The following is a 17070-nucleotide window of genomic DNA, read 5'->3' as shown; positions in this document are numbered from 1 at the left end:
AAGGCAATTCGTGTGACTTTAGATTTAGTGCTAGTTATGCTTTAAGCTACATGATATGTATCTCTGTTGAAAGCAGCAAATAGAAATAATCCATGGAGTGCTAGAGTTTAGGCTTGAATATCTTGTTTATAAAGTACACTAGTTGCATGTTTTTAGAATACAGTTGGGTTTGCTTTTTGAGGATTATGTTCATTTAAAATGCAACCAAAAGAAATAACAGCTGAGGTATAAATATAATAGGAGTATAGCCTGGCAGTTGTAGCGTGGAGGGAAAACTGTTTCAGTGGTTGGTAGAAGGGTTGCTGTAATTTCACGTCACTTGTAGGGTAACTAAGGCAGAGATGGCACATGGTAGTGGGAGAAGGTGCTAAAAGGTTTGCTTGGAGAGGGACACACAGTCCATTAGCCACATGGATATTTTCCTGTTCATGCCAATTCAAGAAGATATGGTGCTCCAGCACTGATATGAATGGGCAAAAAAAGGCTCCCATGAAAGTAGCCCTGTATTTGTGCACACGGAGAATGTAAGCTTTTATTTTTAAGGATAATTATAGGAACAAGGTGTCTGTTTGGGCCAGGGGGAAAGGGGGGTGTAGAAGACCCACATACATGTGATCCCAGAGCAATCTCATCTTGGACACAGGACCCTGTCCAGACTGCCTTGGATTATGGAGACAAGGACTTCGGAGGGGTCAATGCAAAGGCTTCAAAAAGCGAAACTATGTCAATTGTAGCTGGCTGTTTGTGAGGGCACCTAATTTGTTTTCATGTGTGATGGAAAGCAGGTGTCTGACCTCCTAAATCTTCTCTAAAGGTTCTCCTCTTAAAAATTTCAGTGAAAGTGCATTAAAAGGACAGAGTGAGAAAAAAGGAGAAGGTTGAGAGGGGAATGAGCTTACATTTGTGAGCTTACAAGTAAGAATAAATACATCCAGGCAGGAGAGCACAGGCAAGCAGGCCAGTATTGCAGCCTGCTTAGCCTCAGTGAGCTTCTCGGTAACATGAAGGAGCCTTTAATTCGAGATTGCAGGCAGAGAGGGGGCTAAAGGCAGAAGAGTGAAATCCACATACTGGCAAGACACGAGACTCCTGCCAGTAACGAAATGCAGTGGAGAGAAGAGCTGCATATAAAAGAGAGCAGGGTGAGAGAATTGTAAAAAAACCTGTGTCTGTAGTAGCAAGGGTAAAACAAAGCTCTTCTACTTAAGTGTCAAGTCAGAAAGGGCATAGCTAAACTTAAATTCCAGCCAAGAGAGGACAATGCCAAAAGCACTCAGCCTTTCAGATCAAGAAAGTAATTAAAAGCTCACTAATACCAGGAGTCACAGCGAACTTAAAGGTAATGAAGATGGGTGACCAGAGTGGAGAACCATAGACAGAAAGGTTGACTTATTTAACTGTTCCAAAATAAGCATATAAGTGGTCAAGGAGGTTTTTGGACAGGACCCATTTGTAAAAGGCAATATTCTGCTGCATTGCCTCGGAAAGAGTGATCCAAACCCAAGCTAGGAGGTTGCCAGCAAGGAATGATGAACTAGAGCATTTTCAGTTGTGATTATGGTAATGATTATGCTGAACTGACAAGGACAGACAGAGTATAAATCTCTGAGGAGCGGGGTGGTGTCATTGACACACAAATGTTGGCATGCAGGAGATTGTTACATTTCTGCCATATTTTAATGTCAGGGGTCACAGTAAGGGTTTAGGAGGGAAAGTGTTTTCTGTGGGGTGGCCTCATCTCTTCCCCTCCCCCCCCTTTTTTTTTTAAATTCCATTTTAGGGATTGATGAACCATTACATATCAAGAGGAGGAAGGTAATAAAACCAGGCTTTATACACAGTCCGTGGAAAAGCGCCTACATCAGACAGCACAGGATTGATACCAACTGGCGGCGAGGAGAACTGAAATCGCCCAAGGTGAGGTTCTGAGCTCTGTGCACGGGGCCGTGAACAAAGCAGGATCAGCTCATGGCTCGGGTTCTTTCCTTTGGACAAACAAGGCTATCCATGCACAAAAAGCAGTGAATTGCTACAGAAAAAAAAAAAAAACCCTCATGTTTTAGCTTACCCTGTCTTTAAATTATTTTCTGACCACCATTTTGGCAATGTGTTATGCTTCATACTGCAGAACCCTTTCACTGCTCTTCTAAGAATTTCTGTACAATTTTGTGAATTCTTAGAAATGTGCCGGTCTCTTTGAGACAGGTAATCGTGGAAAATTGATTTGAAATACTTATATTTAAACATACAGACACATATATTGTACATATATAGGTGTATATGTATGTATTGGTAGAGCTGGGTCATGTTGCAACCTAGAAATACTTCACAACTGTTCTGTGATCAATTCATGCTTTATTTTTAAATATATTTTTTTAAATTGAGCAGCACAAGATAATAACTTCATTCCGTGCTAAGATTTTTGTGGGGTTTTCTAAATGTTAACATTATTTTATTGACATTGATATTTATCATTACATCCTTTCCAAATGAAGACATGAAACAATATTTCAAACCTTTTGTAAATAAAATAGCAACTCTCTAATCAAACCTGATAATGAACAAGCAGCTAGAAATGTCAAGAAAACCCATATTCATGGCTTTTTAAGGTTTTAAGGCAATTTACCTGTTTTCTTAATTAAAAACAACAAAATAAAATAAGAACAAAAGAATTCCCTTGGAAAACCTATGGCTATATCCTGCTGTTTATTTGGCCGTGACTTATGTACATCTCTGGCAACGGCTCTATATTTCTTGTGTTGATATGCCACATCAAGTTATCATGGAATTATTATTAAAATTACAGCCTCTGGCATTATCCAAATGCCATTTTATTTCAACGAACATCTTAAAAAATGTTTGGCTATCTTTAATAAAAAATTCTTCATCCTATGTATTCTACTAAGGGTTTATTTTTTTTTTTTTTTTTTTTTGCTGTACTGCAGTAAGATATACAGAATTACAGTTTTTTTCCAAAATCAAGCATTGAAAATCTCACCTCTATAAAGCAACATTCCAGTCCACATTCTCAGCACGTGGAATTGTTGCTTTTGTTTGCATTTAATTGAGTTGATGGTTTTCTAGTTTTTGACTTTGGTGCTGACTGGCATTTAACAAAACACAATGCTTGGCTGGTAAGGGAAAAAAATAGATGTAGTCAGCCTTGACCACTGAAATACAAATGCTCAGCAAATAGTCAGCCCATCCTTTCATTCAAGATTGAAACAAAAGGTAACAGTAAATTGAAAATCAACTGAAAATCAACTGAAAAATAAAGAGCTGGAATAACTGCAGAGGAATAGAGCAGTGTCCAGTTACTAATTTAGCCCACTTTTGTTGATGCTTTTTCCTGGTATTTTCAGGAGGCTTGCAGTAGCTGTAGTGTGCCTGCTAAGCAATGCAGCATCACTCCATGGAAGGAGGGAAACACCTTCTTTGGTCCCAGCTGGCGGTAAATTAGACTTGACACACAGGATTAAGGGCCTTATTATTACTGAAGCAACTCTAGCATTTTGTAATTTATGAATCAGAAGAGCACTTTGTTTCTCCTGCTTCTCTAATCTCCTGCATTAAATTGTGACTGTTGCTTTTGTGTTCTTGGTTGCCAGGTGCTCAAGGGCCACGATGACCACGTGATCACGTGCCTGCAGTTCTGCGGGAACCGCATCGTGAGCGGCTCCGACGATAACACGCTCAAAGTGTGGTCAGCAGTGACAGGCAAGGTAAGGTGCCTGCTCTGCTGGATCCCTTGGGAAATGAGCCACAGGCAGAGCAGTGGCAAAAATGCTGCTGTGCCTTCAGATCGCGCTGCAGGGTGGCCTTTGGTGCTTTGGGGCAGGAATCGGAAGGTGTACTGGATAAACATGTAGGTTGCCTTTTCCCACACAGAAACTCCTCCGGTTCAAAAAAGTCACCTTGATGTGAAATTGCAATGCTGCTCATGTTACCACTGGCACATATCCTTGTTCTCTTGGCAATTCTTCTATTCTTGTGGAGTCGTTTGTGACATGGATTTTAAAGAATTTGGACAGAAACATTACTTTATCTTCCTTAAACCTTAACTTAGGCTGCATTTACCCCTCTGGATCTTTTTCCCACTTGTGTTCTAGCATTCTTTCTATTGTTTTCAAGTTTTTGCAATTGCGTTTTCATCTTACTGGCTCAGATTTCAAATACAGAGTTTGTTTTTCTTTCCAAGCTACTATATTGCTGAGCCACCAAAAAAAAAGAAAAATTAATTTGCTTTAGGTTTAAATATTTCCTATTAAATTAGATCCAGCTCAGGCAGGAATTTAATAAGCTTCAATAATTTAATTCTGGCTTAGAGGAGCAAAACAATATGTGCAATCAAGAAGACAGTACTGAGCATTTCAGTCATGTTAGAACATCACAGCTACTCAGCCCACAGGTTTTTTTTGAGGTGACTGACTGACCAAGGATGTAGAAAAGGCCTTGGGGAAACAGTTCTTTTTCCTTTTAGACTGGTATTGTGTGCACTTAGCTTGGTTTTAATGGTATAGATAACAACAGGACAGCTGCTGAGGATAATGTGTTTAAGATGTAAAAGGTATCCACTTCATAATGTGGAAGCTGAGTGTATTCAGCATTTGTCATTGCATGCCCAGAAGATCCTTGAAGGGATTGTTAATCCCACTGTGGGTAAGAAGAAAATTAAGAGCCATGGGCAGCCTCACCCTGCTGCTGTTGGATTCCCTACAACAAACTGTGTAATGAAGGATCCCATAATGAAATTTACATCTATTTTAATTGAAAAGGGCAACCTAAACACAAATGAAAAATACTTTCTTTGTACATACCACACTCCCAAAAGCAAAATGTTCCCTTAAATATATCAAATTAAGCACAGTGGCATGACTTAACGATTATTGTTCAGTAATTTTTTGAAAGTAATTACAAAACCTAGTGTGGCCATTTACCCCAAACCTTTAAGAGAGCTAGAAATTGTGCCTGAAAGATGGAAACGTGCTGTATCAGCCCTCATGCTTACTGATGCTGAAGAATTAATAAAATAAAGAAACCCTAAAGGTTGGTTTGTGCAAATGAACATGACTAAATAATTCCTTTGACAGATGTAAAGCCCAAAATAAGGATTCTGTGTTCTTACTGCTTTAACAGGATGATTTCTTAAAATATGAGCACATTGGATGAAATGAGAAAAAAAGAGAACTGTAGAAATGAACATCAGCTATGAGCTAAAAACAGATGGATTTGATAGCGGTGAATTAAGCCAGGAGCCAGTAATTGCAGAAAACCAGTTAAAATTGTTAAAGAAAAGTACAACAAAAAATCAAACCATTTTCAAGGATGCTAAAAAGAACAGGATATTACCAACAGGAATTACTATACTGTCACTAATATAGACAAAATACTTTGGAAGAAAATTCATGTGATGGAAATACAGCATGCAGTGATAATAGAACATTTCAGCAGAAACTCATGCTAACTACTGAAGTTACGGTTTTTCTTATTAGAGTTGATCCAGATAATCTGTATTTGATATTTTTTTTTTTTTTTTACGTAATCTTTGGCTTAAAATTAGTGCATTTTCAAAAGGTATGATCACAAGGAGAAGATCCAGGACAGGACAGTTAGAAAGCCAAAGTGCATCAATGTTTTAAATGGAGTAAACTGAAAGACTGGGTATTTAGGATATACTATCTCTCAGATAAAAAATATTGGACTGCGTCAAGAGGAGTCAACTAACAGTTAAAGGAAGGCCACGGCAATTAATGCCACTTAGCATTAGATTACAGAAAAAGAGATCCTCAAACTGCCTTGACCTCTTTTCTCATGCAGTTACAGGTTCGACTGATAAAAATAATAGTGCAGAAGTAGATGGCTGTGTGCACTGAAAGACTCCATCCCCATGACAGAACTGAAGAAAATAGAATAATGCAAAAATCAACATGGCACACATTTGAATGGGTTAGAAAATGGGTAATTATAGAGATCATGTTGTTAAAGTAAATGCAGAATCTTCATGGAGTATCTTTCTAGAGGAGTCTTGCAAGGATCTTGCCTTGTCTGTACTAATTAGCATTTATTGCTGCCTGGTGGGAAAGCATATATAGTTATTACTTGTAGGGAAAATAGGCTGGGAGACAGCGACAAGCCATTGTTCCAGGCCGACAGGGGTTTTATAGAATAAGGTGTGAGCAAACACTGTCTGTACATGGTGAGAAATCATGTCATGCATTTGGGATCAGAGAAGGGAGGCTGTGCTTATGTAGTGTGGGATTCTCTCCTGGGCAACAGTAGAGTCTGAAAAAGGTCTGAAACATGGTTTTGCAGGAGTTATGCTGTAGCTGTGGTTTACAGAGTGCAGTGTTTCTTGGATAAACAAACAGAAAAATACAACAAAAATATATGGTTTATAGATTGGTGGTAAAACTACCAAGTGTATGCTCTTTCCACTTCTAACACACTTCAAAAAGCTATTGGAAATCCTGCAGTGTCTCAGAAAAATGCCAGGAATATGACTCAGGGCTGCAAAACATGTCCTTGTATTGAGAAATTTGGAAAGACAGCTTAGTTTGTCAAGGGAAAGATTACAAGAAAAATTTCTTATAGTTGAAGTACCAACAATTGAGAGAGAAATTTGATAAGTATTTTTTAAAAAGAGGAATTTTTTTGTTCAATCAGAAAGAAGTCTCCAGGGGTCTTCTAGCTCTTGCTATGAGAGCCAACTCTTACAGCCAAGACTGCTTTTTCTTAAAGTATCCATTCCCCTGTGTCAAATGGGTAACTAAGGAAAATGTTTCTTTTCAGTGTTTGAGAACACTGGTTGGGCACACAGGTGGAGTGTGGTCATCACAGATGAGGGACAATATCATCATCAGTGGCTCTACAGACAGAACGTTGAAAGTCTGGAACGCTGAGACCGGGGAGTGCATCCACACCCTGTACGGACACACCTCCACCGTGCGCTGCATGCATCTCCACGAGAAAAGGTGAGGCTTGGTGCAGAGCTGCAGCCGCAGCCTGGCCTGGCATTCATACACTTGTGCTCACAGAAAGTGCTCCTGAAACCTGGGGACCTCATCCAGCACCGAGTGAAACACAAACCAGGCAAAACATAAATCAACACAAGGGAGGAGATGATTAATAGGAGCAGAAGCATAAGAATACTAAATGAAGAACTGGAAATTGAGTCATGTACTTAAAAAAGTCACAGTCTGCGTTATTTCAAAGCTAATTCTTTGTTACACCATGATCCAGTCTCCCACACGGAATAATTTCTTCTTCTTTCAATGCTACAAACTTTTAGCTCACTTTACCGAATAACCTTCTAAGTAGTGTCACTGCAGTACTTTCTTTAAATTTTATCTGATTATCACATAATTTTTGCAATAGTAAACCATGTCTTGATTCAACAAACATTGGAAGAGCTCTGTTACTTGGCTGTGGTATGGAGCTGTTGACAGAGAGATTATTGGTTGCATTTCTTCTTTTTTGAAGAATGATGATATTTTTCTATATAAATTCCATTAAATGTTCATTCCATCTCATTTCTGTTATTGCTTAAAAAAACTTACAGAAATATAAACTGAAAAAAAATCAAGCAGAATAACTGTTACTTTACTCAAAGTGAAATTTCTAAAGATCTTTGTTTATTTGTTATAATTAGTCAACTCAGATATTAAAACAGGATGCCTGTAGCACTGGCTGGAGCTCACCATGTTCATAAACTTGCATAGGTAGATACAACAGTCCACAGAATTCCTCATGGCATTGTTTTGCTGTTCAGGAATGAAGTGCCTTTTTAAATGCTGATTGCTAATTATATCAAATAGACAGATCCTGAGGAGGTGAGTAGAGCAAGGAAGAACACTCCAGTAATTTGAGACCCCATTAAAATGTCACACCAAGCCAGAACTCTGGTGGCTGGTGCACCAACTCTATCTAATATCCCAAATTAAAACTCAGAACCCATTTGTAGCCAGGTTTGATTGCTGTAGTACTTTCATGTCCAATGCTAAGTACAGGAGGGGCTCTCGTTGCTGCAGGGTGGTCAGTGGCTCTCGAGACGCGACGCTGCGAGTCTGGGACATAGAGACGGGCCAGTGTTTGCATGTCCTGATGGGCCACGTCGCTGCAGTTCGGTGCGTTCAATATGATGGCAGAAGGGTTGTAAGTGGTGCATATGATTTTATGGTCAAAGTGTGGGATCCAGAGACAGAGACCTGTCTGCACACACTGCAAGGGCATACTAACAGAGTCTACTCGTTACAGGTATGTGATTTTTATCTGCTGCTTTAGTTTCCTTAAGTAATACTTAAAGTCAGTTTATTTCATCTTGTTTATTAAGTTGTTGGTACCTAGTACAGAATTATACAGACCACAAGAATACAGAGGCATCTGTAATAAACCCCTCTTTAATTTTGTTAGTTATATGTTGTCTTAATTTAGAAACTGAAATTTTTTTTAGAGTAGCATTTTTTTAAAGGACCCAATACAATAAAGCCCAAATCTCTATACCAGCAAGTTATGTTGTTTTGTGGATTGATGGGTTGTTTGGTTAAGATTTTTTTTTTTCAAATCTTGCATGTGTTTTGGAGTTATGTTTTTGCTTTCCTCAAGAAATTCCAAACTTATTGTTTTAAATAAATCAGAGGACACAGCAATTGACAGTGTGCCAAGAACCCTATTGGATTAATGTTCTGATTTATGGAGATCTGTTTATCCTCATTTTCTAGTCCCATCTTCCAATTCTAAACTATAATTCACAGTAAGGCTGAACCTAAAATTTTAATGATCCTATATAAATCTCTAGCTTTCTACTTCATCTTCTCTGAGTACAGGCCAGGTATACAAGTGTCAGGCTGTTTCAACAGCAACATGTTAATGTAGGTGCAGGTTATTATGGTACTGCTTTGTGGCATCTCTCTGTTGCCCACCAGTTATCCACAAAGCTAGCAAAGATACACACAGACCTCATGTCTTGGGTCTTCTTACCTTTACTAACCCAAAACATCATCTTGTTCATTCATAGAGTCAAAGCGTCACTTCCAGGCATTGAAATGCAAAAGAAATTAATTTCATGCTTGTGCCTGTTCACACCACAATCTGGCAGGACTTGAAAAAGAAATCAACAAAGACAGTTCAAAATTGGGAAATGGCATTCAGCATGTAACTGCTCTGGTTTGTGACTCAGAAAGTGAAGCTAGAGACATTTTTCATAAAGTATTTCATATCTCCCCATAATATATTAAATATGAACAAAGTTCCTAATTAGTTTCCTTTCCCAAAAATATGTAGCAAAATCTATCAAAAACTCCAGCCCTTCTCTTACATACATATGCTGAGGAGAATTCTCTAGACAAGCAGCAAGCAAGTTAAAAATGCTCTACTACCTACCTACCTACCTTTCAAAAATATTCTGAGGATTTATTTCATGTGGGGCAGTATGGGAACAGATGTTATTCTACCTTATCTTCACCACTGGATCTTGTTTTGGCTTACGAATATTTATGTCTTGCTCTGATACTGTAGTAATAATGGATCAAATGACTGGGTTGTGTTACACATCAGTATGTTCTGAAACAAGGGAGAAGGGGGTCAGGGTGCTTAAGGTTTGGAACAGAAAGATTCTTTACAATTGCCTGATGGCTCCTGTCCTTCAGCCTGAAGTAGCCCCACACAGCAGAACTCCCATAAGGAGAATAATCAGATGGAATAAGCCAGTCCTCCATGGCAGGTTCTGTTCTATCTGCATATTTCCCCATGTGTAGACCTAATGTTTCCCAGAGAAGCGTACGCAGCAGTTGAGGACCACTAACCGTGCTGAGTTTCCTTACTCTTTCTTACCTGCCTTCCCAGTAACCCATAGATTTTCAAGGTTCATGGATAAGTCACTGATCCAAACCATTGTTTGTTTCACTGCAGCACCATCAATTTCTCTGGATGCCCAGCCTTAAACCTTTCTTTCTGAATACCTTATGAACAGGGAATACAATTAGTTTGTGAGAAAGGGGGAAAAGAATTCAAAATTTGTTACATCAATCAGGTTTAATTCTTTTTAGGATAGAAAACTATTTTCTAGTGTTCCCAAGTCTTTTGGGCTATCTGGCAGTCCTTGTCTTTTTATCTGAAATCAGATTATTTCCCATCCTCTTTTGAAAGCAGGGGTCCTAAAAGAGGGTCCAGTCAAAGTCTTATCAATGCTTGCTAGAAGTGAAAGGTTATTTTTTATGCCTTCCATTCAGATACCAGAGGGTCTTTTTTAGTGTATTTTCAACAGGAATGCAGTGCATACAGCAGATAAGCAGTCTGTGTGCCAGTCACTCTGTGTGCCATTCTTTTGAATCTAGGTGCCATGCCCAACCATGTCTGACTGCAGAGATCTAAGATACTCATTTTCTCTGGGTCTTATAAGAAGCAGCAGCCCCAGATAGCTGAGTTCCTTTAACTGGGTTTGTTCCTTGCCTTATCAGGTACCAGTCAGTCCACATGGACAAGTAGTGTCAGATTGCCTTAAATATAACCAAGATTCCTGTCCAGCCTCCCTTCTCCCAGGCTGCAGCTGTACCTTCATTCATTCCCTGCCAAGTTCAGATCTTCACACTTTTCACTTGACTTCTACACTCTTTGCCTTTGGTCAGTTCTACTCTTTCCAATGTCACTCAAATCCTAATGAAAATAGTAAATGCCAGACCTCTCTCAAACTCTTTTTGGTTATCTCTGATAGTACTCTGAACAAAGTACTATCCCTGCCTCAATTTGTCTCCCTCTTTGTAAAAATACAACCAAGACATTTGCTGTTTCACATTGCTTTTTACTCCATCATGGAAAAAAATCATATTGCTTAAGATAGTTTTCCCACAAATCTGTGTTTGCTGCTACTTACCACATTACAAAGGGCTTAAAAGTTCCTTGTGGAAATTGAAGTTAGGCTGATTGATCCATAATTCGCCCTATCCCATCATCTTCAGTAAAGGAAGGAATTGTATTTGCCATCTGAAACTTGTTCGTCTTCCAGGGGTTCTCAAAGATAGCAGCAGATGTCTCTGAGACTCTCTTAAAACAACTTGCCTCATGTGATTTTGTTCCCCCATTCTAGCAAAAGCTTGTACTCATTTGTCATTGGCATTAGTGCTGTGAGGCTATGCTCACATGGCTGAGGACTGAAACAAAAAGAAGCTAAATAGCTGGCCTCAATCAGCGTTTCCTTCCCACTAAAGATAAATGAGGGGGTTTTGGCCTTCCTCTTGGTGGGTTTTTTTGTTGTTGTTGTTGGTTTTTTGTTGGGTTTTTTGGTTTTGTTTGGTTGGGTTTTTTTTGGTTTTTTTTTTTTGTTTGTTTGTTTGTTGTTTTGTTTTGTGTTTGTTTTTTTTAATGTTTCTTGTTGGGACTTTTTACACAACAGTGAAATGGCTCTTGCTAGTTTTATCTTGTGTTGTGCCCTGCCTTTCTGGTTTTGTCCCTCTGTTCTCTTTTATACACATCTATTGATCTAGTTTCTACCTTTTGTATAATTCCTTGTGGTTTAGCCAAGTGGGTCTCAGTAATTTACAATACTTCCTATCTTTCTTTTACACAGGATAGTTTGTGTCTTTAAGAAACTGCCAACTGTCCCGAACTCTTCTTCCCCTCAGAGAATAGATACATAAAATCCTCATGGGAAGGAAGTCTATGGTTTTTTAAGTATTCCTTCTTGAAGCCCACTGGTTTTATTCTACTGCTTTTCCCCTTTTTTGAGAATTCTGGACTCTTAGTCATTGTCACTATAGCTCAAGCTATTTTCCACCTTTCTATTCTCTACATGGTTAGTCCTCTTGGCCAAAAGAATCTCATATCTTAGTCTGTATGCTTTCCCTACAATGACTGGAAAGTTACACTTCCTTACTGTACACAATTAGGGTTACAAAAAGCTAAATTCCACATTTTTCAGTTACATTTCCTTCAATTTTCTTATGCTATTATTTTTGTGTAGATGATTCTGGAATAATGTTGTTGTTGTTCTCCTGCTTAAACTCCCTCGGACTTGAAAAAATAGGGTTGGCTTTAAAAAACAAGGTTGGCTTTTTAACATCTCCTTTAGGAAAAATACTTTCTCTTACTGTTGCACACTGCAGGGTAGTCAGGATCTGCTGTGATTAAAGGAGATGTATTGCATTTCAAAGACCAGTGGCTCAGAGTCTCTTTTCAAACCATGTCCCTCAAGAGCCCACATGTCTTGAACAGAAAATTGCACTGACCATGAAGCACCTGCTGTGGTATCAAACGTGGCCATCTCTACTGAGTTCTTACTTTATACTGCAGTTTCTGAATATATATAGTATCTAACCTTGCATTTAGTGTATTAAATGCTTAATAGCCTTCTTTGTAAGGTCCTAATATAATTGTTTGTAATAGATTTACCTTTCTTGTAGTTTGATGGTATCCATGTGGTGAGTGGATCTCTTGACACTTCCATCCGAGTTTGGGATGTGGAGACAGGCAACTGCATTCACACTCTGACAGGCCACCAGTCACTCACAAGTGGAATGGAACTCAAGGACAATATACTTGTGTCTGGGAATGCTGATTCTACAGTCAAAATCTGGGACATTAAAACAGGACAATGTTTACAGACATTGCAAGGTAAGTTTAAACTACCTTCATGTAAATCAAGCAGCCTACAGTGATCTGTGCTGCAGATTTTACATTAAAAAACTTTAAAATAATTAGATACAAAGAAACAAGCACTGACCGCTTAAAACTTAAATATTTTTCTGATGACAGCTGTATGATCTTTTTCTGAACTAGAAGAACAAAATGTATTTAATCTAATCTATTCAAATCACTTGCCTATTATGAAAGGCAGATGGTCTGGACTGATAGCAATTTGCTATGGGTGTATTAGCCTAATAAGCCACAGAAATACGTAGGAAATTACATCTCAAAATAGACAGTCAATGTATTTATTTAGGGGTCACTTGAATGTTTCAAAGCTTACAGTTTAATTGGATCAGGAGGCAAAGGAGTACACTGTCTGTTGTAATAAATCAAGAGATGCAAGTGGAAGATGTTTTCCTCATTTTAGTAAAAAGAAAGATATTTTTTTTTTTCCTCCATGTTGACAGTTGCCACTCAGGCGTCATGAACACAAACACATGGTTGTGTTTCTCCCCACAAAAAAGGTCTTATATCATTTTCATATATAATGCAGCAGTGCTGGCTGGAGCAGAAAATTAAATTTCCCTGTAAAGCAAACTCTGCTGATTTAACATATATATTTATATGTCAGCATATAACTGTCAATATTTACTGATGGAGTAATCTCATAATAACACTTCAAAGGGACTTGAAGACAAGCTCTTACAGCAGTCACCTCTTGAGGATGGTTAAGCTCATTTTCGTGGATGTTCGGTTTGCCCAACTGCCAGTGTACAACACAACGAGATCACTGAAACAAAGAAGAAAACATTGGGGAATTTTTTATACCTGCTTTCACTTTTTGAAAGCATTTCACTTTTTGAAAGCATGGCAAGGCTTCTGCAGCTTTTACTATACAAACCCAGGAGTTATAACAGATAGTTCTCTAATAGTTCTAATAGATGGAAAGAGCTGTATGCAAATAGCGAGGTGTTTGTTCTAGATGCAGCACTGCCTGACATTGCTTTCTAATTAATTACAAATAGAAATGTTTTTGTTTATTCTTACAGGTCCCAACAAGCATCAGAGTGCTGTGACCTGTTTACAGTTCAACAAGAACTTTGTAATTACCAGCTCAGATGATGGGACTGTAAAACTTTGGGACTTGAAAACGGGTGAATTTATCCGAAATCTAGTCACATTGGAGAGCGGGGGAAGTGGAGGCGTCGTGTGGCGAATCAGAGCTTCTAACACAAAGCTGGTGTGTGCAGTTGGGAGCCGCAACGGGACTGAGGAAACAAAGCTGCTGGTGTTGGACTTTGACGTCGATATGAAGTGAAGGGCAGAAAGATGAATTTGTCCAAACGTGTAGACGATGTTCTCCTTTCCCTCCCCCCTGAAAAAAAAGAAAAAAAAGAAAAAGGAAAAAAATCCCTTGTCCTTGGTGGTGCAGGATGTTGCCTTGGGGCAGCAGATCCTAAAGACCTACAGACTACGAAGGAGAAGACAAAGATGACAAACTATAACTGACAAGAGAGGCTTTTGCTGTCTCGTCACATAAAAAGGCTACACTTTTGACCGGGGCAGCTTTGCAAAAATCCAACTTTAGAAATGAAACCAGGTGCAATTAATTTCTTTACTTTCCTCCAAATGCTCCTTGAGCAATTTGGAGTGGAAAAAAAAAAAAAGTTACAGTTCTCGTTAACAGGTTATTTTACCACAAAGATCTTGAAATAAGCTGCACAGGCGAGCCTGCTCGTGCACCCCTGGGTCACCCTGGGTCCCAGCAGCCCCTCTGAGCAACGCGCTGTCCCTTAGCCCCGCTCCGAGCAGGGGGTTGGACCGGACTCCCTCCAAGGTCCCTTCCAACCTCCACGAGCAGTCACTGGTTGACTTTCAAAAACTAGAGAGCATCTGCAATGAGAAAAAGAAACAAAAACAAAGAGTCCATTCCTGGTGTGGAAAAGCTAAAATATTACTGTGAATTGTTTTGTACAGGTTTATCAGAGCTTTTTCTTTTTTTTCTTTATTCCTCTTTTTTTTTTTTTTTTTTTTGCCAACCATTGCCAATGTCAATCACAGTATTAGCCTCTGTTTAATCTATTTACTGTTGCTTCCATCTACACTCTTCAATGCATAAGTTGCTCTGAGGTGGCAAGTTGTCCTGGATTTTGAGAGTCCTCTGATGGATTTAATTCGCAATGCTGGTGCTAGAAGTAGGTCTTCAATTATGGGATTGTTGTCCCACCCCTGTACTGTATTCCCAGTGGCCAAACTTATTTATGCTGCTAAATGAAAGAAAGAAAAGCAAATTATTTTTTTTTATTTTTTTTTCTGCTGTGACGTTTTAGTCCCAGACTGAATTCCAAATTTGCTCTAGTTTGGTTACAGAAAAAGACTTTTTGCCACTGAAACTTGAGCCAACTGTGCCTCTAAGAGGCTGAGAGTGGAAGAGTTTCAGACAATTAAGAGTGAAGTTTGCCTGCAAATAAAGAATTGAGTGTGTGTGCAAAGCTTATTTTCTTTTTTCTGGGCAAAAATTAAAACACATTCCTTGGAACAAAGCTATTGCAGCCTGTTCTGTGGGGAAATTTTTCTTTGTGAGGGCTGTGGTGAATGGAATGAACATACGTTAAAAAAAAACTGACAAAATTTTTAAAAAATACTATAAAATACAAAAATTAAAATAAAGTTGCTGGTCAGTCTTAGTGTTTTACAGTATTTGAGAAAAAAAACAACTGTTACAGTTATTGCTGGGAGGAACTGACAGAGCAAAAACGTACGTTTTTGTAAAGATGTCACATGCAAACAAAAAGAGAAAAGAAAGAGTCAAATGGTTTGCCTCATTCTCCAAGAGCCACAACTCAAGCTGAACTGTGAAAGTGGTTTAACACTGTATCCTAGGCGATCTTTTTTCCTCCTTTTTTTTTTTTTTGTTTTTGTTTTATTTATAGTCTGATTTAAAACAATCAGATTCCAGTTGGTTAATTTTAGTTATGTAACAACCTGACATGATGGAGGAAAACAACCTTTAAAGGGATTGTGTCTATGGTTTGATTCACTTAGAAATTTTATTTTCTTATAACTTAAGTGCAATAAAATGTGTTTTTTCATGTTAGTATGTCTTTTTTTTTATTATTTTTTATTTTCTAGTTGTTAATTTAATATTATGTATCCTGTGAGGGGCAAAGCTGGTCGAGTTGCTCATCTTACTTGTAGATGCTAAAATATGTCTTGGGACTTTATATAAGCCTTCCACAAACAGGTGTGTGAGTGTCCTCTCCTTCAGTTGCCATGTAGGATTTGTCACGTGGGTCTGGACAAACATGGGGGAAAGACATTTGCTCCTTCTCACAAGGAACATGTCAGGACCTTGATCGGGGTGGGGGAGGCAGCTATAAAAAGCTGCTAAAGTACGTAAAACTTCTTCTGATAGCATGTCCTTACTGCATCTTAAATTGAAACCTGATGTTTATTATTTATGGATTTCAATCAGTTGATTGCAGTTGACAGCAAATAATAAATCCATAAATACAACCAAAATCAAAGTGAGGATTGTAGGAGAGCCTGAAATAAAGCTTCAGAACAAATAATAATATAACATTCATTCCACATCAGTCCAACAGCAGTTTTATCAGAGCCCTGAAACCAAGGTAAGTCATCATCTGGCTCAGAAACTTAGCACTTGAGTGTCAGGTTCTGCCTCAGATCTCCTTGACCAAAATCATTGTTTTCTTCTGCATAAGCTTTTCTTTCAGGGCATAGCATTTGCTTGTTTGTGACAGTTTTCCCCTGTAGAAAGCTGTCATTTAAAAAAAAAAAAAAAAACACCACAAAAAACCAGTAGAAGAGAAAATGCATGGATGGAAAGGGAAAATATTTATATACTTACATATCTATGACTATGTGCAAACAAAATTTAATTCCAATCTCTACATTATGCAAAACATGCAATGGTGAAGGATCATGCTTCCATCTGGCCTCTAGAGATTAAAAAGCCATCCGAACTGACTGAGCAGCTCCAAATTGTAAAAATCTGTTCCTTGGGTTGCTGCTTAAGGAAAAAAAGCTTGCAGCAAGCACTGGCAATATAAAAGCTGTGATTGCCTATTATTTATGTAAAAACAATTAAAGAGTTAATCCTTTCCTAAAATGGCAGTGAAAGACTGCCAGGACATTGCATGGTTCTGCTGAGAGCGCAGGCCAGGACGCTGAGCCCCCCAATGGCAGAAGGTGCCCCAGTGTGGGCTGAAGTACTTGTGAGAGGGGATGGAAATAGAAAGGTAGAAACATGAATATTTTATGCAATGAGCAAAGCAATAACTTTTTAAGATTATGTAATTTTCTTCCATGATTTGTAGGAATTGCAACAACATGTTTTCAAAGAGCAAAGGCGCTGGCCTGATGGTGCAGGAGGATGAGAGGTTTCTGAGTAATGTTGTGCTGGAGGGCAGGAATACAAATCTGGGCAGA

General features: G+C 38.6%; 1 protein-coding gene and 1 long non-coding RNA gene across 4 annotated transcripts in view; one reads left to right on the top strand and one right to left on the bottom strand.

Annotated features, from left to right (window-relative positions):
* The window catches only part of FBXW7 (F-box and WD repeat domain containing 7), a 176418-nt gene extending 160703 nt beyond the window's left edge, over window positions 1-15715 (top strand). For all 3 annotated transcript variants that reach the window (XM_053941379.1, XM_053941380.1, XM_053941381.1), the window contains 6 exons: window positions 1781-1917; window positions 3609-3722; window positions 6790-6971; window positions 8028-8253; window positions 12393-12603; window positions 13668-15715. In XM_053941379.1, coding sequence (XP_053797354.1) covers window positions 1781-1917; window positions 3609-3722; window positions 6790-6971; window positions 8028-8253; window positions 12393-12603; window positions 13668-13936 — 1139 coding nt within the window. In that variant the 3' untranslated portion in view covers window positions 13937-15715. The remainder of the gene's footprint in view (window positions 1-1780; window positions 1918-3608; window positions 3723-6789; window positions 6972-8027; window positions 8254-12392; window positions 12604-13667) is intronic.
* LOC128787324 (uncharacterized) lies at window positions 12485-13809 on the bottom strand. The gene is made up of 3 exons (XR_008430664.1): window positions 13729-13809; window positions 13334-13408; window positions 12485-12562 (listed from the first exon to the last, which is right to left on the bottom strand). It is a non-coding gene; the product is annotated as an uncharacterized LOC128787324 (long non-coding RNA).
* Window positions 15716-17070: the final 1355 nt, after the last annotated feature.

The sequence above is a fragment of the Vidua chalybeata genome, chromosome 4, assembly GCF_026979565.1.
Source record: "Vidua chalybeata isolate OUT-0048 chromosome 4, bVidCha1 merged haplotype, whole genome shotgun sequence".
Taxonomy (NCBI): Eukaryota; Metazoa; Chordata; class Aves; order Passeriformes; family Viduidae; genus Vidua; species Vidua chalybeata.
This window is presented reverse-complemented; position numbering and strand designations above follow the sequence as displayed.